Below are 27937 nucleotides of genomic sequence, written 5' to 3'. Positions count from 1 at the left end.
ACGCGCTCTCTCCTCGCTGCATTTTCCTTCTGTCGAAGCTTTGCTCTCGCTATCATCCAGGTCGCCAGAGCTTGTTCCTGCAATGCTGCAACGAACAAGAAGAAGTTGTTTTATCTTTGGGGACGATACGCTAATCCAAGAGTACCACCGAGGCGTATCTCGTCTTGCGGAAAGAGGACTCATCGACTCAGCTTACCCAATTTTATAGTTCTTCTGATTGGATTTACTCCGTTTAATTTTCTCCTTATTATTTCCTTGTAATTTTCTTCCGACAAGTTTGTATATCTGTTTATCCGGAAACTAACAAAAATTTCTAGCATATCCTTAAAGATTAGTGACTTAATTTTTTTTTCTTCACTAGGGATGGGTAAACGGTCAATTAACCGACACTAAGAGTTGGTAAAAAAACTAACCAGAAATCATCTGATCTCTAGTTTGGTTGCTTAACTAATCTATTCGGTTAGAATCGATTGGTTTGGTTATACCCGAAATAACCAAATGATTCAAAGTTCAATAGTTCAACTTTTAACTTTCATCTACTTTTAATATTATTATTATTATTTTCTAATAATACATAAATTTGTTTAGGTACTTGAAAAGTTTAACTTTAAATTGATTTAATAATTTTATTACGATAATTAAGTGAATAGACATTCTATTCGTAAAATACTACTCCCTCCGTCCCGCTTTAGCAGTCTCATTGACTTTTCTGTCCTCATTTTGTAAAAATGATAAAAAGTAGTTAAAGAGAATAATTGGTAAATTAAGAGAGAGAATATTATAGTCTTATCTTCATTACCGTCTCTCTTACTTTACCATTTCTCCACTTTAACTATTTTTTATCATTTTTATAAAAATAAGGCAGAAAAGTCAATGAGACTGCTAAAGCGGGACGGAGGGAGTAATATTTAGGTACTTTATTGATTTTGGATGATCATATTTTTAAAATACTATTTATATATTTTATTGACTTTAAGATATTATATAAATAATTTATTTTTGGTTATCGGTTATAACCGATAATCGACTTTGAGAAAAATGTTAAATTGTTATCGATTCAAACACAGTGAATTTCGATTATTGGTTAATCGAATAACCGAGAACCGTTTATCCACCCCCATTAAACGAATTTAATTTTTTTTTTTTTTTTTAAATCTGTCTCCATATTTCAAGAAATCTTATTTGCAGATCAGAGAGAAAAAAAAAGAAGGAATAATACAAAAAAATGGAGGAGAAATCGTGAAAGCCGAAGCAGCGCACCATCTGCCAGGGGCTATCGTGCGCCCTCTGATCCCAAAGTTCACTCTAATTCCAATTTCATCTCGATGCCCATTAACCACCGTCGTCTTGTAGTGCTGCTCAACATTACTGATTCAGTATAATTGTACTCATTAATACATCCGATTGATCTATCGTGATCGGATTCCAGACGTGTGGAGATGCAGGGGCCGAGTCCACCGAAGCACCGCCACGATGGGACTTCACCGTTGCCGTTGGGAATGGATTGGAGCCCCCCGCCTCGAATTTGGGTATAATTCTGTTCTTAATTTTCCGAATTTCGATTAATCTAAAGGAATTTGATTCGCTTACCTGGATGCTTTGATCGATTCCCATAGCTGGTGGTGGTGTAATTTATTTTTTGACGAATTAAGGCGTGTGATCAGCTCGATATGTACACAGTTATGAGTAACAGAAAGATCAGAAGGTTTCCTGTAATTTTGGGGCTCCATGTATTGCTTATTCGATATTGTTGAGTTCAGTCATAAAATTGGATTTTTCAGATAATTTCAACTAGTTAAAATATGTTGTAATCAGAGTGACAGTTGGGATTATAGTGTAAGATAGAATTTCTCTGCTGGTGGTGAGCTCAAGATGAGGTTTAAGGGGAAATTTGTTTGTTAGCAGAAAAGTTATTAAGTATCTGCTATAAAATTTGCTATAACTGGTGGTTCCCTGAAATGCTGAACTACGGAGCATAGGCCTTGCTGCTGTGATTTGCTTGTTTTCAGTGGCAAACCTTATTCCGTTTCTCTGCTCAGGCATTATGTGTAATGTTAATGACTTAATGTACTTTGCAGGTGGGGAGAGAAAGTGTTTGGCCTCATGATCCTCGGACAGGATGGAGTTACTGCATCACTATACCTTCATGGATTGTACTTGCAAAGTCAAAAGATTCTGACCCAACAGTGGTATGGATCTAATGTTTCTATTGCATGTTTGTTACATGATATGTAGCACTTATAAACTATACTCGGTTAAGTGTGCAAAAATTAAATAATAGTTAACAGAAATTGCTTCACTTCCATCAGCATAAAAGGGTGGCAAAACATTAGTGATTAGTCAAATCAATGTAGGTGGCTCCCTTGCTGTAAACCTTTTAACATTGTCTAGGATGAACTGGTCGGTTTCTTCCAGCAACTGGTTGGTGTGAACTCCAAGTCTTATGAATAATGCATTTAAGCCAATATCTATGCAAGTTATGGTAAACTTTCACATTCAGATATTCTTATAATCAATCAGCTTTTGCTATTTTGATTGCTCCCTATTTATCTATGATTCTATGTATATGGGAAAATATGAACCTCTTCTTCTCATTTGATTGTCATTGGTATCCAGTGTCAGTCCAGGCCTTGTTTTGTGAATGTTCTGATCCTCTCTGGTTGTATTAGGAGCTTTTTCCTTGTAGAGGTTTTTCACTTGCTACTTACTAGTGGTTCCTGAATTAACAATTATAAGGTGCAGTTTTACAGGGTTCAGGTTGGCATACAATCACCAGAAGGTATTACGACCACAAGAACGGTGTTGAGGAGATTCAATGATTTCCTAAAATTACATGTTGCTGTAAGCTCACATATTTTAGTTAGCGTTGTGGCATTATCATGCATAAACATGTATAGACTAATATAGTAATATGTATTGCTATTTGATTCCGGACTCAGCACTTGCATGGTTTCTGTTATGAAGATGCAGTCACTGATTCTGGTATTGTTCTCAACTTTCTCTTGTAGCTCAAACGAGCCTTTCCTCGGAAAAGCATTCCACCAACTCCACCAAAAGGGCTCTTGCAGATGAAAACAAGGGCAATGCTGGAAGCGGTAAATATTGTCTATAGCTTAGATTGTTAAAGTTATATTTTGCGTTGCAAACAACTGTCATTTTGGAGGGAGTGGGATGACGCTTGCACATAGTTTATGATTGCTCTTGATGCCTTATGACATCTCCAAAGCTAGCTATCTCTGAAGTCTGAAACAACATAAATCCTAGGATGGAGGTTGTAGATTGGTCCTGGAGACTGGAATTCTAGTCCATATTTTACTTCTCTGGTTTCAAAAACTGTTAAGATTATAGAGGCTTCTGTTTTCATACAGAGAAGGAGTTCTTTGGAGGAATGGATGGCAAACTTGCTTTCAGATATTGATTTATCAAGAAGCATTGTCGTTGCATCCTTTCTTGAACTGGAAGCTGCTGCTAGGTCATGTGAGCATGCTGTAATTTGATATTTCTGTGCTACTATATTTTTAAAAATCAATCATTTACTACATGGAGCCTGGATTTTCCATAGTTGAGCTACTTATAAATTCTCGTCCATTACATTTTTTTCCAGCATTCCAAGAAGAGGGCATGCAGAGTCCTGATTCACATATTTCTCTAACTAACACGGACTCATCTCATCATATGCATCCAAATTCAAGCACGTTGTTAGCGGGTAGTTCGTCAGTGGCATCAGATTATGGCAGTGATACAGCTTATGAGATATCTGATATTGGTTCTCCTAGCCTTGGAAGGGATAACAACTCTGAAGTTGAGACTGAGGATCTGTTATTTTATGATGATGCCACAAGTCCAGTAGATAAATTTGTCAAGTATGGCATGTCAAATATTGATGAGGGCTTGTCGATGGGGCATGCTATTCTAGAGAAGCTCGAGAATTTTCCTAAACATAAAGCGCATGCCAGAGAAAATCATAACTCAGAGCAGAACATGAGTAATGGAAGATTTTTGAAAGCCTCTCATCATGCAGAAGATATATCAGAGCATCTGGCTGAGCGTAGTTCATTGGATCATCATGGTCGAAAGTTGTCAAATGAGAGCATTGGAAGCGACAGGAGCACTTTAATGGGCAGTGAGTCATTAAGTTTAGTAAATCCAAATGGGCACAGGCCTTCTGATTTTGGGAATTCGGGTGAGGTTGGACGAACCAGTGGAACTGTTGGAGACTCTGATTATCATCTCCCAGATGATATACACCTGTTGGTCCCAGAGGATCAGCGCCAGAAGATGAATAGAGTACTTATGACAATGCAGCGGAGGTTGATTACAGCCAAAACTGATATGGAAGATCTTATATCAAGGTTGAATCAAGAAATTGCCGGGAAGGACTATCTTGCGATAAAGGTATCTGAATGCTGACAGTTTCAACCCATTTTATATTTTGGCTTCAGGTACCTAGGATACGTGAACCTTAAACTGACTTTATCTGGAAGGAATCATTTAAATCTGAGGATAACATACATCTGACACTAATGTGATATTACCATTGGTTATATATTTCTATTAACTGGGTTGTTAACACTAAATTTTCCAATGTGAGTCCTACAATTGTTATCCTTAGTATTTAGTATTAGACTCAAACATAATAAATACCAATGATGTGAAATTAGCATTGGTTACATAAATTTACACGAAATGTTCCCTGCATATATGTCTTTTTCTGCCAAGTTTTAACATTCATCCAAGTATAAGATTACAGTCCATGATATCATTTCTACCCAGGTGAAGGATTTGGAAGTGGAGCTTGAAACTACTAAACAAAAAAGCAAAGAAAATATTGAGCAGGCTATACTAATTGAAAGAGAAAGAGTTACTCAAATGCAGTGGGATATGGAAGAACTTAGGCAGAGGTCTATGGAACTAGAATCGAAGTTGTATTCTCAACAGGTTTCATGTCCTGTTCATTGACATCACTGTGGTAGTTTATGTAAGCTTGAAAATTTCTATAATGATAGAAACCTATTCCAGGATCAGAGGCCAGATGCTCAGCCTTCTGTTTCACCAGGCAATCAGCCGATGGATGCGTTGCGTCAGGAATTGGACTCTTCAAAACAGCAAGTTGAGGACTTGTTGAAGCAACATCAAGCGCTGGAAGTGAAATCCAAAGCTGACATCAAAGTTCTTGTTAAGGAAGTAAGATCTCTAAGAAGCTCGCAATCAGAATTAACGCAGCAGCTGAAGCAGTCTCTCAGAGAAAAATCTGAAATGGAGGTATACTTTGCTACACTACTACATTGACATAATAAGCCAAAAAGGTAATCATTTGTCAGGCACTCTATGCATAACATGGTTTGAACTTTAACGTTCTCATATCAAGTCAACCTGGAATCCATGCTTACGTATGAGATGTGCAGGGAGAGGTTCTTGAAAAACATGGAGTATATTACTATGCATTCTTTTAGGACCCATTCGGTTCCCGCTATTGCTCATGACTAGAGGCCATGTTTATTCTTATATCTTGTTCAGTTGCCTTTTCTCTAAAAAACTTGGCCTGTGACAATGTGTCTAGGGCCGTCTCCAAAGTGAAGATTAAACCCTGCTTCAGGATTATCCATCCCATCTCCACCCATGCAATTAATTTAATCCAAGATAAAGTCTGTTTTGGCTTATGCCATATTGTCTCCGTATTATCTTGTCTAACATACCGAACACCACCTTAATATATCAGTTTCCCTGTCATTATTTATCCTTTTCTTTTGCATGTATTATTGACCTTTGGAACGAACCTTGTCTAATCAAGATGCTCATCTTCTCTTACTTTTGGAACTGCTTCTGGAATCCCAGGAACAACTTCAGGAAGAAAGAGAGAGAAATGAGCAGGTGAGAAGCTCTTGGAGGAAGTTGCTAGATAGATGCAAGATTCTCCAGGATCAGCTTCAGGAGTGCAATATGGACAATTTAACAAATGCAAAAGGGGACTCAGCTGACAGTCTTCCGTCATTATTGGAGCAGTTGGATTTTGTTGGCACATCTGAAAATCAGATAGACCTTCTCCTCACCGAGGTACACTCCTAGCTGCTTCATCTATTAATCACTATTCTAATAATCCTCATACTTGAAGAACTAGAGATAGTAAAACATCGATATTCAATTAAACTCATGTGTCCTCATGACGATAATGGTAGTTTCATCTTCTAAATGTAATCAGTTTCAGCAGTTAGCCGAGGATGGCGATAATCACACAACTTCCATTGATGAGGAGTCGAGGCAGACACTAACGAGTCTCCTAGCCAATAATGGCGCGTTGAGAAAGCAGGTGAACTCCCTTATAGTTAACAGTCTCAAATCAAAGGAGAAAGGTGAAACGTCAGATGTAAATGTAGGAACTAGGAAGTGAGATCTAACATAGCAGCAGCAGCTAACTCGTCGACATATATGTAAATTCAGTCGGGCCGTGTACCATACAAATGCGAATAATATGTAGAGTTCGTTTTACAAGCAAGAACACGTCTATGTCAATTTTTTTGGTCCCTATCCGTGCTGTATGTAACAATGTACATATATATTGAAGTCCGATTTGCATCCATTGTTGCATAGTTCTGAGTTGAGAAAAGATTGTTGAATTTTGTTGGTTTATGGATTTTGTCTTCTAAAACTGTGCGAGAATCATAGACTTACCATGTCTCGTCTTTTTTCAAGACGACATTTTATTTTTGTCCAGGTAATACAAACAACTCATAAAATAAGACTTTTTGAATATATAGGATAATACCGAGCCTTAATGGATAAATATAGAAAAACGAAAAAGATTCTTGTATTTACTTAATTAATTAATACCATGTCCGCAAAAATAGAGACAAGGAAGAAATATAGGATAACAACGGAAAAGAAGAAGAAGAAAGGATAGGGATAATATCGAATGATATTTCTCATTTATAGATAGAGTGACGACTTTTGACCCTAAGAATGTGGTCTGATATTGTCTTTAAAAGTCTTAAATTTAGGATGATTTCTGACATTTTAGTTTGGATAATGCTATGCAGCCACATTATGGCCATCCACATAAGGATATAATGGTATTAAAACATTAGAAAAACTAAGCCTAGTTATTAGTGCATAAGTATTTTACATAACAGCCCTTTCCCTATAAAGCTCTATATTTCCCATTAATGTCCGACCCTTTATTCTTCCACCTTTCAGACCAAATTTTACAAACAAATGAGATTAGTTTGATTAAGATCGATAAATTATATAGTTTGAGTTAATGATGATTTATAGATTAGATATAATTCAAACGATTGATAATAGTAATAATGTGAATAATAATAGGATTGAGTTAGTGATATTAACAACATTAATTATTATTATTATCATTACAATGATTATTATTTTATAAAATATAATAGGATTATTATACTTTTATATTTTAATATTATTAAATATTTTTAAATGTAGTATGTTATACTTATAGTTTTGTAAATTAATATATGTAGTACTAATTATTATTTTTATGTATATTAAATTAATAAGTATAATATGTTTAAATTGTTATATTTTAATGTTATTAATTGACTGAATAGATACTTAGAGATTTTTATTTGTTATCCAGTTCAATTGAATTAAACAATTTATGATTTCTAAACACGAGATATAACTTAAAGTTAAAGTGCACACCAATAAATTAATTTATTATAATTATTCCTAAACACAAATGTTTAAAAATTATTTTCTAATGTCAAGAATATTTATAATGTAACTTCAAAACTTAACTCACATAAATAAATAAAAGTACATATATATAAATTGGAACTCCTAGTTATTTAATTGAATTGAATATCAATTGAATGAAATTTACTAGTATAAACTAAATTACAAACTTATTAGATTAAAAATAGAGTATTAATTTTTCCCATCAAAATAAATATAATAAATTAAAAAGTTAGTACTAAAAAAAAGTAAATAAATATTCATTTTCAAGATTATATTTCGAGATTAAATATATATTTTGTTTGGTTCTTGAGATTGAATTCCACAACTCAATCATAGATGAATAATCATGTGATAACTAGTAATGGACATTCCCCCTTCTAACTAAAATAATCTCACAATTCAATCCTAGATAAACATCTCATGATTATTTTGTCTAACAAACCAAACAACCACTATGTATATTATGTACTACTACTCTCCAATCATCCAACCAAATGTAAAATTAATTAATATTCCAATTATACAAATAAATCAAAGATCAACTGACTCCAAGATTATTATCAATTAAAAAAATATAAATAAGATAAATATAAATAAGATGCAACTGATTAACGAACGGTAATATAACACTACAACAGTATATAGTTAGTATTTATATTACATGCACTAAAGTATAAAATACAAAATAAACAACGCTAAACATGTATCGAACGAGAGTATGGAGCTCGCATAAGGTTTGTAGCTTATTCCGATGGTATACTATATATATTTAGTACACAAATTAATGATTATTGTATAACTATAAAATCATATTATTATAATTTATATTTTTAAAAGTAATTGATAAAATCAAAATATGATAGTATCCTAATCATATGAAATTTGTAAATTAATAGTAGTATTATTTTAAACAATTAAATGTTATAACAATAATTATTATTATTTGTTAATCTTTTTGATATTGTCATATTATAGATTTTATTACAGTGTTGTAACATTATTTAAAATTATCCTTAACAAGTGGTAACTATGTATTTTACTTATATCACTATACTTATATTATACTCCCTCAGTCCCATAAAAATAATGGTAATAGGTATGACACGAGAATTAAGACAAAATTAGTAAAGTAAGAGAGATGAAAAGAATGATATAGTAAAGTAAGAGAAGGGAGAGAATGATAGTTAAAGTAGTGTTAATGGATAATGAGACTAACATTATTAAATTGATATAACTTTTTAAAAATGAGAGAGAATGGTAGTTAAAGTAGTGTTAATGGATAACGAGACTAACATTATTAAATTGATATAACTTTCTAAAAATGAAATGCACATATTTTTTCGGGACGAACGAAAATGGAAAGTGCATATATTTTTATGGGACAGATGAAATATTTTATTAGTATTATTAGTTAATTATTAGTGTAAAACATGACACTACACTATAGCATGTACGTATATATAGTAAATATAATTTAAATATTTAATTATTATATCTATGCTATAATACTGTTAATTCTTCTTATAAAAATCTGGGAAAATAATAAAAGGAAGTATGCGTATATGGTCACAACATTATTTATTGATGAATTAACACAAAGGGTAGAATAGTCCTGAAAATTTTAATACTTTCAAAATGCATTAAATTCAATTAAAGGGAGCTCAGTTTTCTATAAAAAATTAGATTATGGCCGGCCATAATGTGGCCATTTAGCATCACTCTTTTAGTTTAACCATGAAATTAGTTTTAAAATTTATAAATTTTTAAAAGTTTATGCTATTTTTTTAGCCCAACTCAAATAATTTTATGTGGCTTTATACATAAAACAATGTTAATTTGACGCCCCAATTCTCTAGTTCGACGTTGAACAAAATAATGTTGTAAAGATAAAACATACTTTCTCGTCCCAACTAAGTTGAGTCGTATTTCTTTTTGGGATGTCCCAACTAAGTTAAGCCATTTCTCTTTTTGACAAAAAACAAAACATCTAATCACTCTTTTTTTACTTTATTCTTTTCTCTTACTTTTCAACACAATTTCTTAATCTCTGTGTTCAAAAGTTTTGTCTCAATTTAGTTGGGACGGAGAGAGTATCTTGTAGATTTTCCCAATTTAGAGAATAATATGCTACTCCCTCCGTCCTCGAATAAAAGTTACTAATTTCCATTTTGACCCGTCCCCAATTAAGAGTAGCACTTCACTTTTAGCATAAATGGTAAGTAGGTCCCACATTTCACTAACTCATTTCATTCACATTTTATTATAAAATCAATATAAAAAAGTGGTTCTCACATTCCACTAACTTTTTCAACCAATTTTTCTTTACATTTTTTAAAACCCGTGCCCGGTCAAAATGCTACTCCTAATAGAGGACGGAGGGAGTATGAATTATTGACACAATCTTAAAGTTTAGGATTTTTAAGGCCACTATCTAAATTTATGGGAAATATCAGAATTCGCCCGATTTGTGTTAATATCAATATACCATTAGTAAATAAAACTCCATCCATCATTCATTAATTGACACCGATTTTTTTTTTCCGTCCACAATTAGTTGACACCAATTTTTTATTATTTTTGGTAATGGACCATACATTTCGCTAACTCATTTTACTCACATTTTGTTATATAATTATATAAAAATGGGATCCACATTCCACTACATTTCTTAAAATATGTGTCAAATCAACATGTGCCAACTAATGGAGGACGGTGGGAATACATACTCCCTATTTCTATTATTAGAGTCATGTTTGTAATTTTAGTCCATCTACAATTAGGAGTTTAAGTTTACTTTAACTATAAATAGAAAGTAGATTTATATTCCACTAACTTAAATTTAATTTTTATTATAGGTTACATATATAGGCAAACATTTTATAAATTTTAATTTAATTTATATAAAATACTTTAACTATAAATAGAAAGTAGATCCATATACTACTAACTTTATTTTCACTACTTTTTCTTTTTTCTCTCTTACTTTATCAATTCTTCTCGCTTACTTTATTAATAGTTTATTATAGCTCATGTCATTTCAAATATTTTTATTCTATTTTTAATAAGGAAGGAGTAGTAATTGGCAATGGCAATTTTCTCATTTATTATGAAAAATAAAAAAGTGGGGCATTTGAATTTGTGGTAATCTGAAAGCCACACGTGCCAATCGCCCACCCAGTGCTGCCGTTCTCGTCGTTTCCATTCCTTCCTTCCTCCACCTCCAAGTTTCCTCTCTCCTTCACCCCTTGTATACTGCAATTCCTAATTTTCTCTCTCGCTGCTGTCTCCTGCCATGTGTTTGAAGGTACGCTTGAGAACAGATGTGGTCGGCAGATGAAGTATGGCGCTCTCTACCTCTATTTCCCTACCCTCATTTCCTCAGGTCATTTTCTAATTCCCCCCTCTCTTTTATGCAATTTTTTGTACCAATTGATTTTTGATGATTCGATTTATATAGCTGCTGCTGCTGCTTTTGTGCCAACTAATTTACTCATATTCCTCCCGATTTTTTTTTTTGGAGAAAACTTCTCGATTTGATTATCAATACAACACATTGCGATTGCATTTATATGGTAGTATTTGTGAATTTGGATTAATATCTTGATTTTCGATAGATGTTCATTAAATTGTATATATGCTTAGTCGTGACTTTGAATATCGTTTGCAGTTATGCTATTCTAGTCCAAAATGGAAGCAAAAGAGGGTAGAGTTTCTGAAGCTGCGTAGAAGCGAGTCTAAGTTGTCGTGGATTGTCAAATCGGTGTTAAATAGCAGTAGGCACTCCAGTATTAGTGATAGTGGGGCGAGTGAACCGGCTAGGGTTCTTCTGGAGAGGTTGTTTGCTCAGACTCAGAAGCTTGAACAACAGATAGGTAGGGATCCAAGTTCGCCTGAGCTTGGTGTGGGTCTTGGTGAGCTCGAATCGGAACTTCATGCTGCTCTAGTAGCCTTGAAGAAGAAGGAAGAGGATCTGCAGGATGCGGAGAGGAAGGTGGTGTTGGAGTTCAATGAAATTCATCAAGCCAGGAAGAGTTTGGAGCGACGAGAAGAAGAAATGGCAGCTGCTACACTGAAGCAGGAAAAGCTCGAGGAGGAGCTGATGGTAGCAAATGTAGAGTTGGCTTCACGAGCCTTGGAAATCAGTGAGCTTAAGCTTCAGCTCAAGGAAAGGGATGATAAGATTTCTGCTTCCCAAGTAGCACTGTTGGTCAAAGAAGAGGAAATCGCAAAGATGGAACAGGAACTGATGAAGAAGACTGATGAAGCTGCTAATGCTGAATCACAACTCTGCTTCAAGTCCGGGCTCCTGGATGAAGCAAACAAAGTTGTGGAAAAGCAAGCACTTGAGCTCCAGCAACTTCAGAGAGTAATTCGAGAGAAAGAGGAAGAGCTTGGAAATTCCATTCGGATGCAGGAATCTGGATCTGAGAAATTGAAGAATGCGGAAGCAAAGTTGGAGAAGCAAACAATGGACTGGCTAATTGCACAGGAGGAGTTGAGAAAGCTTGCAGAGCAAACATCCAAGCATGTTGGGGAAGCAAATTCCACTCTAGATGAGTTTGGGAGAGTGAAAAAACTTATTTCTGATGTGAAATGTGAGCTTGTTTCTTCTCAAAAAGTTTTGGTTTCCTCCAAAGAGAAAATGGAAAGTCAAGATCGGTTGTTGGAAAAACAGCTTAATGAACTTGAAGAGCTAAGGCAGAGCATTATGTCGTATCTGCCAAGTTTGAGAGATGCCGAAGCAGAAGTGGAAAGTGAGAGAGTGAAACTAAGGGTTGCTGAAGCTCAAAACGAGGAGCTTAAAAGAGATCTATTGTTGGAAAAAGAACTTGTTGCTGAGCTACAGACAACGTTAGATAAAGAGAGGTCAGCTTTGAAACAAGCAGTTTCAGAACTCTCAGCTCTCCGCGAGGAAATAGACAGCAAGACTGCTGCATTTGAAGAGTCACAGACTCTTCTCACAGCTAAAGAGTCAGAACTGGTAGAAGCAAGATTAGAGATCCAGCATTTAAAGTCCGAACTGGTTTCACTTCAACTTATATTGGAGCAGAAAAACTCGGAACTCTCAGATGCAAAAGAGATGCTGGAGGAACTCAGTCATCAGATTGCTGAACTGAAAGGGATTTTGTCCAGCCGAGAAGAGGAGCTCATTGGAGCTGTGTCCGAGCTCAAGGAGAAGGGCCAGCATGTCCTAACAATGCAACATGAACTAACCAATGCACAGTTAAAATTCTCTGAAGCTGAGGCTGTGGTGGGAAAGATTGTAGATCTCACTAATGAAGTAGTTCTATCACTCAACGACCAAGGATACTACGCACTGATCCCAACTGATAAGGAAAACCATGGTTTTTCATCTCCTTTGCTAGATAGGCTGCCTGATAGCTCCAAGTGGCAGGTGAAGCAACTTGAAACTGAACTCGAGTTCACCCGAGAAAGCCTGAGAGCTAAGGAAATGGAAGTTCTTGCAGCAAATAAGGATCTCATAATGAAAGACGAGGAGCTAAACGTGGCTATCAGAAAACTAGATGCTAAAGAGAAGGAAATAGCAAAACTGAGAGAGGGAGTCATGCAAGATACAGATCTGAAACAGCTGTATGAATTATCACAGGAGATAATTGGTGAGAAAAGCGTGGGTGAAGTCGCAATTGAGAAACTGCAATTAGAAGCAGCTCAACTCGAAGTCGAAGCTGCAACAAGTGCACTAGAGAGAATCACAGAATTGAGTAGCCAGCTTCTGCACCAAGCTGGTCTGAGCATCGAGGCCGAGAACGACATCCTCCTGCAAGAGCAGGATGACGATGGTTCTGAGGAGTGTCCGGTGGAAGTCAAAGACGAAGTATCACGGCTTCTCAGTTTAACTGAGGATCTAGTGAAAGATGCAAGTATGAATTTATTGACTTAATAGAGCCTTAGTATATCTTCTAACCCATTCTTTTAATTCCAGTGGACTGTTTTCTCAATGCATCTTGTAATTGTGTATTTTTTTCTAAAATTGTTGTGCCTTTTTTTTTTTTTGTTAATATACATGCACTGCATACATAAATAAAATCTTTTTTCCATTTTGGGAAATGGAGTTTATACTATAAGATTTTGTGCGTCTTGGTAGTGAATTGCCAAGGAAATCAAACACTTTATTTAATCAAAAGTCTTGCATCAATATCTCTAAATTTCTGGTTGTTTAACTATCAAAACAATTTCTTTTGTCAAAAAAGCGAAGTCCATAATGATAGCAGTTTTTTTTGGTTGTAATAATTTTTCAACAAACCTATTTCAAACGTCCTTACCGCATTCGAAAAGCTTTAAATTGCACGATAATGTAAAGTAAGAACAGAAATAAGGAAAGAAAAGCCATCCATCCCATCGGCAAATCTATTTACACAGTAACAAAGTCGACTTCCTATATTTTGCTAATTCAGAAAGAGAAATTGATGTACATCTACTATGCAGAGTTCATGATTGGTTTTTGGTGAAGAAACCATCACCTGAAAATGTTAGCCACCTTCGGCGCCCGCCACGCTGCGTTCCCACTTGCGCTGCTGTCGCCTTTCTGACCATCGTTTTGGAACAGAGGATCCTTTCCCTTCAATCTCCCTCTCCCAACTTTCTTCCCAACAAGAAGTCCCATTTTCATGGCTGTAAACAACCCCAAAGCAATTAATAGTGGCCTCACAGCCCAGTGGAAGTCCTCGAGATGTTGATACTTCTTCACCAACCCAGGGGAGGTCTCAAACGAGACGAGCTCGATCTCAGCTGGATCGCCCAGGAAACTCATGTCCTCTCTCCCTATGCTCAGCCTGCTGGGAAACTTGACAACGAGGCACCCATTCGGCAGCACTTGACAAATCCGTCCAGGTGCCCAATCACCACCTCTTCTACGAAGCCAATCGAACCGTGGGCTGAAGATGCTCGACTTAAGCTTCACGAACTGCCCAACACAGTAAGGTTTTGCCATCTCAAACTGTGTATATTCGCCCTTCCATAGGGTCTCCAGTCCTATAAACGCAACAGCTACACTTCCATCACGGTTTACTGAGTGAAGGACACCAACAGGCGAGTGCTTCTTCTCTTCTTTCTTCAGGCGGACCCAGTCGCCTGCAGCCAATCCGAATGTGACTCGTTCCAGTGTAGAAACATGAACTCGTAGTGGATCATGAACTCCATGCACCCTAACCAGAACATATCCATCTTGATCCGTATCCCTTTCCAAACCCACCACAGACCCTTCGGGCACATCCATATTTTTTGGGCTGCATGAGTTCATGGCTTTCCTAGAACGGACCACATCACCGACTTGCAGGTGATCCTTTGCGAGGAACCATTCTGTATACCCACCACCACCTGGTTTGTCTCTGATCATTCTACTTCCGAGACCTGTTGAGCTTCCATCTAGAGAAACTGCATTCTGCGAACTACAAATTCATATAAAAGTTTAGTCAAATGCAATAGAATAGCAGATGTATTAAAGCTGACAAAAAAGAAATACGATTATGTCATGGTTAACAAGTCCCCGTCTCAATGAGAACAACCAGTAGATGCTTTTGAGCAAGAAACTTAAAACTTGCATCAAGAATCAAGAAAAGGATACCTCTTGAAAGCATGTAAAATATCTGCCATCACAGGGCGGCTCCTAAAGTTGTACTCAAAACAACCGACAATGACATTCTCAACTGCAGGAGGGAGGCCGCTGGGAATATGAGGTTTTTCTTGCTTTGTTACGACTAACTTGTATATCTCCTCAACTGATTTACCACTCCACGGCTGTATCCCAGTTAACATCTCCAATATACTGCAACCAAATCCCCACGAATCAGTCTCAACAGATATGGGACCTCTTATTTCTGGCTGCCATTGTTCCGGAGCCATATAGGCCGGACTCCCAAGTCTCCGAGCCATGTCCGTGCTGGGCAATGAAACCCCTAACAACACATAAGGGATACCAATATCCCCAATAATTGCCCCATCATTTCTATTTAACAAGAAATTATAAGGTTTGAGGTTGAGAATAAGGATCCCTTTTGCATGCAGGTCCATTATTCCCTGAGCCAGATCCACTCCATACCTGTGAACATATCATCACACCCCAAGTAAGTACTCACAAATGAGTCGACATCTTCCAGAAACCAATAATGAACATCACCTTAGAACATCTCCAAGAGACAACTTTCCCCCAATGAGGAGAGCCATTTTGTCACCGACTGAGCCCTCGTAGAATTGCATAACAATGCATACCTAAAAGAACAAAACAATACAATGCTTTAGATTCAACATCCTCATCACCATCTCCACTAAAAATCAAAACAGCATAATAAAAGGCCGATCAGAAAACTCACTCTCTTATTGATAAGAGAAAGCCCGTAGAGCAAACAAACCGTATCCAACCCTTGGCACTTAAAAATCAAATCACTCAATCTATTCAAGGCATCCCTAATGTTTTCCTCTTTGACCGGGTGCAACATTTTGACAGCAACTTCATGATACTCGTCATGGTCCTCAGACGACCGGTGATGAGTGGCCAGCCAAACATCACCAAACGCCCCTCTTCCAATCCGGTGCCTGAGCTTAATCGTCATTGGATCAATCCAAGGGGTCATCTGGTCAGATGATGCACTTAAGGTGCTAACATCACCAGACTCTCCATCAACCATCACGAAATCAAACGAAGACGCAGGTCGATTAGCAACAACTTGTCCTGCCATTTCCCCTAATTCCCATAACAAAATTATTGACAGACAAAAATGTGCTTACAAATCACACAATAAATCAACAATCCACATGAGTAATATAATGCTTTAATAAAATCTAACACATAATTCATCAATTTCCAAAAGAAAAACTAGTAGTAGCTTCTAAAGTAAGAATTTTCCGAAGGGAGACAACCATCCCCAATTTCTCAAACTAAAATTCTAAACAAGAACATCACAATCACTACTCACACTCTTTCACTCTATAAACACCAAAAGTCCAACCTAGAAATGAACAAATTCTTCAATCAGCTATAAATATATAGTTTCTTTCAATCAGAAATTATGTTGATGAAAGTTTAATCACACTATCTAACAGCAGAAACAAACGAATTATGTAGCTAAAACACAAATTTGAAAGCGCAAAAAATGAATAGAAAACTTACTGAAGAGTAGGAGAGTATGAAAAAATATGTAGCTAAAACAAATCGATTACGGAAGAAGCAATAAAGCAGTAATATCGACGAATTAAATTAGGTATCAGTATTGACCGATCATTTCATAGCTGCAGTGCTGATAATTCAGCCAAAATTTCGAAAGGGAAGAGTGAAGAAAGGAGAAGAAACTGCTAAATTGAATAAGTAGAGAGAGAGAGAGAGAGAGAGAGAGAGGTGTCATCGATGTGGCTTTTTTACGTACGCCACCGATGTGTGTGTTTTCAATAATATTTTATTTATCTCTTTTTAGTCTTTTTCTCTAACTAAATAAATAAAATAATTTTATTTAGTCTTTTCTGTGTGTAAACTAAATCATCAAATTTCAAGTGGATATAGCTAAGTATAAAATTCATTCTTTTCCAATTCGTTTGGGGATAATCATTAGCGGTGTTATAAATTATAATAATCCATCTCCCACCGAAACAGGTTTGTTTTCTATTTTATTTAAATAGAATTGTCTTTACAGCTAGTTTCAATAGCAATTTAACTTTTCTCCTCTATAAATAAAACTAATTTAATTTTTGGGAGATTATTTTTCCGACCTAAATTTCAAGAAATAATGAATGGCAATAAATATATGAGTAGTATTTTTCTCAATAATAATTATTAGCACAACTACTATACAATTGTCTTCAATTAATCTCCATTTCGATGCGTACAAGAAACTTTGAGGAGTAAGAAAATGAAAATCTTCAACTTTTGTTTAGCTTTTATTTAAAAGACAATTTGCAAGTCACTATAACTTAATTAATCTAATCAACCAAAACTATTGACCAATTCATTTCGTCCAAACAATATATATGTATTAATACTAACTTTTTTGATATTTCCAATTTCTTGCGTCTAATTAATACAAAATTAATAGTACTACTGTACTAGCAATCAATTCCAAAGCCGAAAAGAATGACAAATTAGATACGATCTAAAACACCATATGTAAAAAGGTTATATTTATTGAAATTATATCCAAGAGAGAAGAGGAAGAAGACATTGTAGGGGAATTGTATTCTATGTTGTATTTCATTTGGAGTAAGCCTCTTAATATAGAGGCTTACCATAATTTACAAATGGTAATACTATCTCCTATTTTTTGTGGTATCAATCACACATTAATTACAAGATCAATCACTCACTAATTACATGATCCTTGCCTTACTTACATTATTTCTTTTCTATATTCTAACACTCCCACTCAAGCTAAGTAATGGCATCTCCGATGCTTAGCTTGCCTAATACTTCTTCAAACACCTTTGAATGGACTGCTTTGGTCAGGATGTCTGCTAGTTGATCTTCTGAGCGGACAAAGGGCAACTCAATAATTCATTTCTCAATCTTCTCCTTGATAAAGTGCCGATCAATTTTTACATGTTTCGTCTGGTCGTGTTGGACTGGGTTTTCTGCTATGTTGATTGTTGTCTTGTTGTCACAGAATAGTTAACTCTTCTGAGTAGGTGGAAAGCCAATTTCTGTAAGAAGTCTCCATATCCATAGGATTTCGGTCATTCCACTCTTTGCCCCTCGGAATTCAGCTTCAGCACTAGAAAGTGCAACCACTTTCTGTTTTTTACTCCTCCAAGTGACAAGGTTGTCGCCCATGAACATGAAGTACCCACCTGTTGACTTTCGATCGATAGGATTGCTTGCCCAGTCAGCATCGGTGTATCCGAACACTTCTAATTCCCTCCACCTTTCAGTAGAATTCCGTAGCCAACTGTCCCGTTTAGATATCTTACTATCCTCATCGCAGCATTCATGTGCTCTTCTTGTGGGCTGTGCATGAACTGACTCATCACTCCGACTGCATATGCGATATCTGGCCTTGTATGGGCTAGGTAGATCAGTTTTCCAACCAAACGTTGGTATTGCTCTCTGTCTGCTGGTTTGGCTCCTTCTTCTATCTTCAAACCATGGTTCTGTACCATTGGTGTCTCTGCGGGCTTGCATTCCAGTAGTCCTGTCTCTGTTAGCAAGTCGAGGACGTACTTCTTCTGTCTCAAGAATATCCCACGTTTTGATCGCAGGACTTCTATTCCCATAAAGTACTTCAAATCTCCTAGATCTTTCATCTCAAATTCTTGGGAAAGATTTTCTCGTAGCTTCTTGATTTCAACTGAGTCATTTCCTGTGATTATCATATCATCCACATATATCAGAAGACAGGTTATGCTATCACCTTGTTGTTTGAGGAAGAGAGTATGGTCAGAGTTGCTCTGCCGGTATCCATACTTTTGCATCGCCTGGCTAAACCGTCTGTATAGTGTCTTCTTTAGGCGACATACTTCTCCTGGTCCAAATTCACCATTGTAGCCCGGAGGAACCTCTATGTATACCTCCTCATCTTTCTTCAGTTCTCCATGTAAGAAGGCATTAGTGACGTCAAGCTGATGTAAAGGCCAATTCTGATGCTGCAACAGATAATAGAATTCTCACTGTGCTCATCTTGGCTACTGGTGAGAAGGTCTCGGCGTAATCCACCCCATAAGTTTGAGTATAGCCTTTTGCTACCAGTCTTGCCTTATATCTCTCAATCGATCCATCTGCCCGCCTTTTTATAGTAAAGATCCATCTGCATCCGACTAGTCGTTTTCCCACTGGCAGTACACATTTCTCCCATGTCCTGTTTTTGAGGAGAGCATTCATCTCCTTCTTCATGGCTTCCCTCCAGTGTTTGTGCTTCATTGCTTCTTCTACTGAGTTTGGTATTTCAGCCTCATACAGGGCAGCTTCAAATGCTCGTGTCATTTCAGTCGTAAGCAGTCATGGAGCAGGCCATAGGGTAGCGAGCTTTTCTTCCCTTCCAATCTGGGGAGTATTTCTTCGGGGGCACTCCTCTATTGCATCGTGGAGGCAGGATAGGTTGTCCGGAGGTTTCTGGCTCCTCTTGGATGGTTTCCCCTCTATGCTCAAGGCCAGTCTCAACAACAGAGAATTCACTAGGATCAGAATTCCTTACCTCAGGATAATCAATCAGAGATATTGGGGCCTTGTCACTGAGCGCAGTGGTCTCTGCCGGTGTGTTTGAGGCCTGCTCGGTGGTAAAGCTAACCTTCTCTGTTAGATCCACTTCGGGAACAATACTTGGTATTGGACTGGTGATTAGGTTCGGGAACAAACTTAGCGGGTCAATCGAAGTTTCTTTTTGATTTCCCTCCCCCTGACTGCTAAGTTGGTGATAGAAGTACTCATTTTCAACGAAATCACAGTTCATTGTGATAAACATGCGTTTGGCTTTGGGGTCGAAGCATCGATAACCTTTTTGTTGTTGGGCATATCCCAGGAAGACGCCTTTTACGGCACAAGGGAAAAATTTGGATCTTTCGTGTTTTGGTATATGAGTAAAGGTAGAGCATCCAAAAACTCTAGGCTCAAGAGTAAGTGGGAGAGGTATCTGTGTTTGGGTAGATAGGACTTGTATGGGGGATTTGTTTTCGAGGCCTTTAGTGGGTAGGCGATTCAGGGTATAGACAGAAGTGGGAGGGCTTCAGGCCAAAATGACTTTGGGACTTTGGATTCTATAAGATGGGCTCTGGTCATTTCAAGGAGTTTCCCATTCTTTCGTTCTGCTACCCCGTTTTGTTCAGGTGTGTGAGGGCAAGTGGTTTGGTGTACAAGGCCATTTTTTCGCAAAGAATTGTTGCATTTGGGTATTAACATACTCCCCCCATTAGCGATGGGTGTCCTAATCGACGATGTCATAGCGAAGCCTGTCTGTCCGCGGATCCGTGAGTGAGCAACACAATACTCTGTTGAGCTACCTCATCCACATAGTAAAGACCACGTCGCTCAGTGCCACGCCCAACAATCGTCCCCGTCTAAGTATCCTGTAACGTGCAAAAAGAAGGTTGCATTAGTAAGGTGCAATTCAGTTCTTTCGTGACATGACTGACAGAAAGTAACTTAAGGGACAAGGTTGCGACATATAAGCAATTTGAGATTTTTAGAGCGGATGAAAAATTAATGGTTCCGGTTCCCTTGACAGTAAACAATTCCCATTGGCAGTCTGGACATATTTTTTATGAGGTTCGGACATCCCAGTAAAATCAGATTCATCAAATGGCATAGTGTCAGTAGCCCCACAGTAAAAAATCTAGTCCTTATCCTTATATGAAGATTCAGACATACTACAGGCTGCAGATAAATTTTCTAGGACTTGAAACCTATTTTTGCAATCAATTTGAGATTCAAATTCCAATTTTCTAGAGTGTGGGGGTCTTTTTCCAACAATATGAGAGTAAATGGGGTCAATATTTAATTAAGGAGTGTTTGAGGAGTGCATAAAAAGAGAATGGGGTATATTTTCATATTCTACGGAACTGGAGGGACTGGAATATAATAAAGGTGGATGTGAGGGATTTAATTTAAAATTAAACCCCCCATTACCTTTCCCAACCCTTGCTGGTGCCATTTCTTCTCCAGAAGGCGCCGCTGCAGTCCCAATTCCACTCTGGTGCTGCCCGCTGCATTCGCAGCGCTGGTAGCCCGGTCTCGCTCCCCTGCTGCCGGTGGTTCCCTGTTTCCCTTGTTCGCCCAATTTCGAGCAGCCCGTCGCTTCTTCATCGCATCCCACCAATCAGGATATCCGACTAGGTGGAAGCACTGCTCCTTGGTGTGTTTCTGGCCTCCAAAGTGAGAGCACAAGAGCTTGTTCTTATCTTCCTCGAAACGACGATCCTCTCCACGGTGCGGAGTCTGCCCGCCTCGTCCGCCATCGCCGCCGCCGCGAATCGTCAAGCCCGCTGCAATTCCGCCACTATCAGCACCGATGGGTGTGGGTTTGAGCACGCTTTCGTTCGTCGCCTCCCTTCGGACGATGGCGTAGGCGTTCTTCACCGACGGGAGTGGATCCCGTTTTAGGATGTCCTTCCTTGTTACTTCGTGGCTTTCATTCAGAGCCATCAAGAACTGGTACAATCTTTCCTCTTGTATTTCTGCATTGCGAATTGCAATATCCTCTGCGTATATCATTTTATTGGGTTTCTTCCTGTCAGTCGACATCCATATGTTTTGGAGACGAAACCACAATTGCTCCAAGGTCATATTGCCTTGTTTGATGGTGCTTGCTTTCACGTGTAAGTCGTATACCTGTAGCGAATCTCCTCCCCTGCCATAGTTCACGGCCAGTGCCTCCCATAGCTCCCTCTCCGTCGGATATTGCGAGACCTCATTTACGAGTTCAGGTTCTATGCTGTTAATTATCCACCCGAACAACAATGATCCAGCGTCTGCCATGTTTCATGATCTGGATCTGTGATTGGTGGAGGCTCTGAATCCCGAGAGATGATAATCGCTTCCCACCAATAGCTCGTTTTACGAGGGTCGCCCAGAGAGGGTAGTTATCCTCTGACAGTTTCGTGGCGATAACTATCTCGCCTAGGTTGTCTGGATTGGCCGTTGGCTTTGGTTTTGAAGTTTGAGTTGGGGATTTCTGCATGGTTTGACGGATGAATTCTGCGATTTTTTCTGCAAAATCACCGGAAAAATTCATGATTGAGTTTTGGTCCTTCTTGTGATCTTTAGTGTCTGACATTGCTGCTGTTTGTTTTTGGATATAGGTTTCTACTCTTGGTTGAAAGGTCGGGATTGGTATGGACGGTGATGAAATTATATTCTGAGTCCCTTTTTCTCAACCTGCTCTGGTACCATATTGAAATTGATATCCAAGAGAGAAGAGGAAGAGACATTGTAGGAGAATTGTATTCTATGTTGTATTTCATCATTTGGAGTAAGCCTCTTAATATAGAGGCTTACCCTAATTTACAAATGGTAATACTATCTCGTATTTTTGGTGGTATCAATCACACATTAATTACAAGATCAATCACTCACTAATTACATGATCCCTGCCTTACTTACATTATTTCTTTTCCATATTCTAACAATATTATATCTCAAAAAATTCAACCAAAACAAAATGCTAACTTCATAAAACTTTGCTTATCTAACATGTAACAAAAGATGAAGGAAGCTTCAACATCAAACATCTTATTTCTGAACCTTACTTGTACTTGATTACCTTTATTAAAACTATGGCTATTTTCATAGTACTCGCTACCTGAAAATCTCACAATTTGTCTTTCTTGTCTATACTTGTAAATTAAGCTGACATGGTTATATAAGTTGAGATTTGAAATCTTCATTCATGGTTTCAAAATATACTTGTGAGGTTCATCATCGTCAGCACCCATCAGTGATTGTTTTTATCTTTAAGAAATTATTGGTGAAAGTGAAAATGGTTAAACATAGGCAAAGTGAAAATGTCAACAAAATTTCGACACACCTCACTATATGATCACATATCATAATCTCAAATCACACAATTCACATTCTCACATACTCAATGGGTTTGGATCCATGTTGTGTGGAGCCATAGTAGGGGCTGCTATCCTATACAACAATTTTGAAAAGTTTTTTTCTCTCTAAGAGCATCCACAATGGGGCGCCCTATAGGGCGCCCTATACTCCGCCACATCAACATTTTATCCTCCATCTCATTCACCTACAGTGGGACGCCCTATAGCCCGCCGTATAATTTTAAATCCTATTTTGTGTTTGTTTTTTATTTTTTATGTTTTCAAATATATCAATTAGCAAGAATAAATATAAAAACACCACAAATTAAAGACAAATCTTATTGTCAGTATTTATTTTTTATTTTTTTATATTATATGCTTGTAAATATGGAAAATCATCGGAATTCATTATTGAATTTAGAGAGAAATTGAGATGGGGAAGAGAGTGGAGTGAAATGTGTGAAATGAAGTAAAAAAAATTGGTGATATATATAGAAGAAAATACAAAAAAAAAAAAAATTTCGACACACCTTACTCCCGCTTTGGGGCGGAGGATAGGCCGGAGGATGCAAAAAATGGTTCATCGTCTGCGGAGGATGCATACGGCGCGGAGGATGGAAATCGCATAGGGCGTGGAGCTACAGGGGAGGACGATGGGGCGGACGATGCATAGAGCGGGCTATCGTCCGCCTCACTGTGGATGCTCTAAACAGGTGGAAGCGTGTGACTCATTATCTACTAACATTATTTTAATTATTTTTTTTCTTTATCTTAGTTTACCAATTATGTATTAAAACTTGTGCCAAACTAAATATTTATACTTTTAAGGACGGTTCAACGAATATTATAATATTATATAAAATATTTATTTTTTAAAATATAAAATATGTTATGGAAGTCACAAGCATTGAGTCCAAAACACGCTCCGCCAAGCACGTCATCGATCCATTCGAGAATCGCGGCTTACAGCTCTCCACTATCTGAATTATTGCCGCCAAATCTGTGATTCACAGTTAATTTGGTTATTACCCGCCTTTACCCTTTTCTATTTGAGCCTTATATGAAGCCCAATAACAAATTTTCAGCCCAAATAATGGTTAATTAGTTCTACATTATCTTTTTTTTATAACTTTTATATTCTTGAAAAACGATTATCCACTTTTAACCAATTGGTATTCATAAATTGACTAACTTCACTTTTAGTGCTTTTTCTATTCTACAACAAATTTTCCACTTATTAGTAGGACGGTATTGGAAGTATTGCAATGACGGGCTCAGAAAATAGTACCCGTGGGGTCGGATACAATGAAATTTAATACTTCCTTCGTCCTATAATAGATGTCACACTTTTCTTTTTAGTTTATCCCAATATCACATTTCTTTTTTTAGAAAAAGTTCACTCTCACGTTAATATAAAAATTATATTTTCTCTCTTCATTTAACACACAAAATAAAACTTCCTAAAATCTCGTGTCGTCCCACTAGTATGACATCTTTTGTGGGACGGAGGGAATAGATAAAAATATAATATTAAACAAATATTTAAAAAATGTTACAGTACTCAACATTTTTTTGTCCGAGATTTTTTATGTGTGATAGTTGATTTATATGTATATAAAAAATGACTAAGTTTTAGTACTCAACATTTTTCATTAATTTAAAAAAATCAGTAAAATAAAATAGAAATACTAATGAAACTAATAAAGCAAATATTTTAAAAATAAATATGTTTAACTAATCTAGTACCAAAACTATCTAAAGCCCCATAATAAAATAGGCCCAAAACTTTTGGCCTTTAACCTAACTAAAGCAGCCGTCGTCTCCCTCATCTTTCTATTGTGGAGTATTTGAATTTGATGTATTACTTCCCCAATCTCTCACCCCAATTCTTCCTACTATAGTTCCCTCTCTTCTTATTTCCTAGAAAAGGTTGAAGGATTGGATGTAATTCAAGTTATCATGGGGTCGGAAGTGTATCTGTGATGGGTGGAAGATCGATTATGTCATTCTCCGGCAGTGGGGTCGTTCGATCCCACTCGACCCTACCTGGGTCCGTCTCTGAAGTATTGTTCTCCCTTCGCTTTAAAGTAATAGAGGCATTTCATTTTCTGTACTCGTTTTGAAAAAATGATACTCCTTCAGTTCGCTATTAGGAGTCTCATTTATAGGTGGCACGAGTTTTAAGAAATGTTAAGAAAAGTAAGTGGAAAAAAGTTAGTAAAATAGGGGTCCCACTTGTATATATTAGTTTTAAATAAAATGTGAGTGAAATGAGTTAGTGAAAGGTGGGACCCTATTACCATTTATGGTAAAAGTGAACCGGGACACCTCTTCGCGGACGGACTAAAATAGAAAAACAGGACTCCTATTCACGGACAGATGAAGTATTAAATAGAGAGAGAGTAATGTTGAGAAGAGTCTTATCTACAATATTCTCTATCTTACTTTACTTTTTCTCTACTTTAACTATTTATAATTATTTTTTTAAAATGAGTGTGCAAAATAAAATGCATTTATTACTGTGGAACAGAGGGAGTATTTGATTACTCCTATTAAGTTCATGCAAAATATCTTAATTTTGAAGAATTTTAGACGCATGTTATATACTCCCTCCGTCCGGCATTAGGAGTCCCGGTTGAGTTGGGTGCGAGTTTTAAGAAATGTTTGAGTGTATAATAATTGGAGTATGTGATAATAGAATATGAAACCCATTTGCATTATTATTTGCTTTATTCTTTGGATGTGTTTTTACTTGTGCTTTTTAATGTTTTATTTTATAAAAATTTTATATCATTTTTTATGGAAATCACAAACCGGGACTGCTAATGCCGGACCCGGACGGATGAAAATGGTCAACCGGGACTCCTAATGCCGATGGAGGGAGTATTAAGTTTATTGTAGGTTTCAATATCAAGGACGAGACCAAAGATCTTTATTTGCTTATAAACTCTCCTGATGGATGTGTAATACCCGGAGTAGCCATTTATGATACTCCCTCCGTCCCCAAATTTTAACACAATTTACTATTTCGGTCCGTTCCCCAAATTTTGACACACTTCACTTTTTACCATTTTTGGTAGTGGACTTCATATTCCACTAACTCATTCATACTCACATTTTATTATAAAACTAAGAGTAAAGGCCAAATATGGTCCCTAACATATGGCCGTTTTATCAATTTGGTCCTTAACATTATCTTTTTGATTATTTGGTCCCCCACAAATAAACTCGGACCCGAATCGGTCCTCACTTAACAAAACCGTCAAAAAATAGACGATGACCGCAATTTGACTATATTAAATTACTAATGGTAATTAATTATACCTAATTATAATTCTTTTCCTATTATCAAAATTGGAAAAAAGATAGTATCAGTTACAAAATGAAATGAATAATTTGTAATTTAATAGGAATTAAGAATTATAATTAGGTATAATTAATTACCATTAGTAATTTAATATAGTCAAATTGCAATCACCAGCTATTTTTTGACGGTTCTGTTAAGTGAGGACCAATTCGGGTCCGAGTTTATTTGTGAGGGACCAAATAATCAAAATGATAATGTTAAGGACCAAATTGATAAAACGGTCATATGTTAGGGACCACATTTGGCCTTTACTCTAAAACTAATACTCTAAAAGTAGGACTTACTTTCCATTACATTTCTTAAAACCCGTGCCGGGTCAAACCGTGTCAAAATTTGGGGGACAGAGGGAGTACTATGCAATTTGTACTACTAGAAGTCCACACAATAGCATGAGATGGTCACGTCAATGAGAACTTTTATTCTGGTTGTAGGAGAAATTACCAAACGTCTAACATTCCCTCATGCTTGGTGCCAACGAAGTTTTTTGTATGAATATCAACTAAGTATCGTAAGTAAATTGCTCCCGGTTGTTCAACCATTTGATAACTATAGTCATTATGAGTCGGGCTCAATAGAATTTAATCAATCCTTTTTTTTGTCGTTAAGGTGGAGAATTGAACCAAGAATTCACCCCTCACGTGCGAATTTATAGAAGATCCCCTTTAAGATCAAACAATTTCATCCAATTGAGTATGATTGTATGTGTGATAGCATCTACTACACCAGGAATATAAATGAGCCTGATTATTGCAATTGCTCACGGTACCCTTCTAGAGTCTATTTCTTAGTTCATACTAATATACTCCTATATAGAGTCTTGTTAGGTTGAGATTTTTTAGCTTAATTGAAAAATGAGATGCAATGTCAGCCACTCATTTCAAAATGTCAACTACAAGTAGATTATGTCAACTAGGGGTTATTATTGTCATTTTATTTCAATAGCCAAAATATCAAATGTCAACAGCTCGTATTAAAATGTCAACAACTAAAAAATAACACTTGTAATTCACATATCAATACCGAGAACATCAAATGTCACCAACCCGTATTAAAATGCCAACAACTAAAAAATAAGACTTATAATTCACATATCAATATCCAAAATATTGAATGTCAACAACTCGTATTAAAATGTCAACAACTAACAAATAACACTTATAATTCACATATCAATACCGAAAATATCAAATGTCAACAACTCGTATTAAAATGTCAACAACTAAAAAATAACACTTATAATTCACATATCAATAGCCAGAATATCGAATGTCAACAACTCGTATTAAAATGTCAACAACTAACAAATAACACTTATAATTCACATATCAATAGCCAGAATATCGAATGTCAACAACTCGTATTAAAATGTCAACTACTAACAAATAAAACTTATAATGCACA

The 27937-nt window shown here is 36.7% G+C and overlaps 3 protein-coding genes and 1 long non-coding RNA gene across 8 annotated transcripts; 3 read left to right on the top strand and 1 right to left on the bottom strand.

Annotated features, from left to right (window-relative positions):
• The first annotated feature begins 1192 nt into the window (after nucleotides 1–1192).
• Nucleotides 1193–6577, top strand: LOC125223015 (PX domain-containing protein EREL2-like). Of its 4 annotated transcripts, none has more exons than XM_048125962.2 (10): nucleotides 1193–1529; nucleotides 2079–2189; nucleotides 2743–2841; nucleotides 3009–3095; nucleotides 3369–3477; nucleotides 3605–4395; nucleotides 4774–4938; nucleotides 5020–5262; nucleotides 5836–6054; nucleotides 6209–6577. In XM_048125962.2, the coding sequence occupies exons 1-10, from the start codon at nucleotides 1440–1442 to the stop codon at nucleotides 6386–6388; spliced, it is 2094 nt and encodes a 697-aa protein (XP_047981919.2). In that variant the 5' UTR covers nucleotides 1193–1439; the 3' UTR covers nucleotides 6389–6577. The 4 variants fall into 4 exon arrangements, with proteins under 4 accessions (XP_047981919.2, XP_047981918.2, XP_047981917.2 ...); XM_048125961.2 differs by having other exon boundaries at nucleotides 6206–6577; XM_048125960.2 differs by having other exon boundaries at nucleotides 1194–1529; nucleotides 6200–6577.
• Nucleotides 6578–10840: 4263 nt separating this feature from the next.
• Nucleotides 10841–13787, top strand: LOC125221633 (protein involved in starch initiation 1-like). The gene is made up of 2 exons (XM_048123808.2): nucleotides 10841–11083; nucleotides 11369–13787. The coding sequence occupies exons 1-2, from the start codon at nucleotides 11042–11044 to the stop codon at nucleotides 13601–13603; spliced, it is 2277 nt and encodes a 758-aa protein (XP_047979765.2). The 5' UTR covers nucleotides 10841–11041; the 3' UTR covers nucleotides 13604–13787.
• Nucleotides 13788–14035: 248 nt separating this feature from the next.
• Nucleotides 14036–17062, bottom strand: LOC125221634 (protein KINASE OF THE OUTER CHLOROPLAST MEMBRANE 1-like). Of its 2 annotated transcripts, none has more exons than XM_048123811.2 (5): nucleotides 16829–17062; nucleotides 16032–16402; nucleotides 15839–15930; nucleotides 15287–15760; nucleotides 14036–15110 (listed from the first exon to the last, which is right to left on the bottom strand). In XM_048123811.2, the coding sequence occupies exons 2-5, from the start codon at nucleotides 16395–16397 to the stop codon at nucleotides 14180–14182; spliced, it is 1863 nt and encodes a 620-aa protein (XP_047979768.2). In that variant the 5' UTR covers nucleotides 16398–16402; nucleotides 16829–17062; the 3' UTR covers nucleotides 14036–14179. The 2 variants fall into 2 exon arrangements, with proteins under 2 accessions (XP_047979768.2, XP_047979767.2); XM_048123810.2 differs by having other exon boundaries at nucleotides 16934–17058.
• A 4223-nt stretch (nucleotides 17063–21285) lies between these two features.
• LOC125185250 (uncharacterized) lies at nucleotides 21286–22697 on the top strand. Its single transcript, XR_007170093.2, has 3 exons — nucleotides 21286–21784; nucleotides 21868–22208; nucleotides 22432–22697. It is a non-coding gene; the product is annotated as an uncharacterized LOC125185250 (long non-coding RNA).
• The last annotated feature ends 5240 nt before the right edge of the window (nucleotides 22698–27937 follow it).

Source organism: Salvia hispanica, chromosome 1 (genome assembly GCF_029641045.1).
Source record: "Salvia hispanica isolate PSC_SH4W2 chromosome 1, Shi_PSC_v1, whole genome shotgun sequence".
Lineage (NCBI taxonomy): Eukaryota > Viridiplantae > Streptophyta > Magnoliopsida > Lamiales > Lamiaceae > Salvia > Salvia hispanica.
Note: the sequence above shows the minus strand (reverse complement) of the source record. Positions and strands in the feature narration are given on the sequence as shown.

Bases quoted from the DNA above. Each gene is read 5' to 3' on its own strand.
- LOC125223015 (XM_048125960.2), top strand. From the start codon at position 1,440: ATGCAGGGGCCGAGTCCACCGAAGCACCGCCACGATGGGACTTCACCG. The intron at 3,096-3,368 runs GTAAATATTGTC...GTTTTCATACAG, and splicing joins CAAGGGCAATGCTGGAAGCG to AGAAGGAGTTCTTTGGAGGA. The intron at 5,263-5,835 runs GTATACTTTGCT...CTGGAATCCCAG, and splicing joins GAGAAAAATCTGAAATGGAG to GAACAACTTCAGGAAGAAAG.
- LOC125221633 (XM_048123808.2), top strand. From the start codon at position 11,042: ATGGCGCTCTCTACCTCTATTTCCCTACCCTCATTTCCTCAG. The intron at 11,084-11,368 runs GTCATTTTCTAA...TATCGTTTGCAG, and splicing joins CCCTACCCTCATTTCCTCAG to TTATGCTATTCTAGTCCAAA.
- LOC125221634 (XM_048123810.2), bottom strand. The intron at 15,931-16,031 runs GTGAGTTTTCTG...TTGTTCTTTTAG, and splicing joins TTTCTCTTATCAATAAGAGA to GTATGCATTGTTATGCAATT. The intron at 15,111-15,286 runs GTATCCTTTTCT...ATGAATTTGTAG, and splicing joins ATTTTACATGCTTTCAAGAG to TTCGCAGAATGCAGTTTCTC.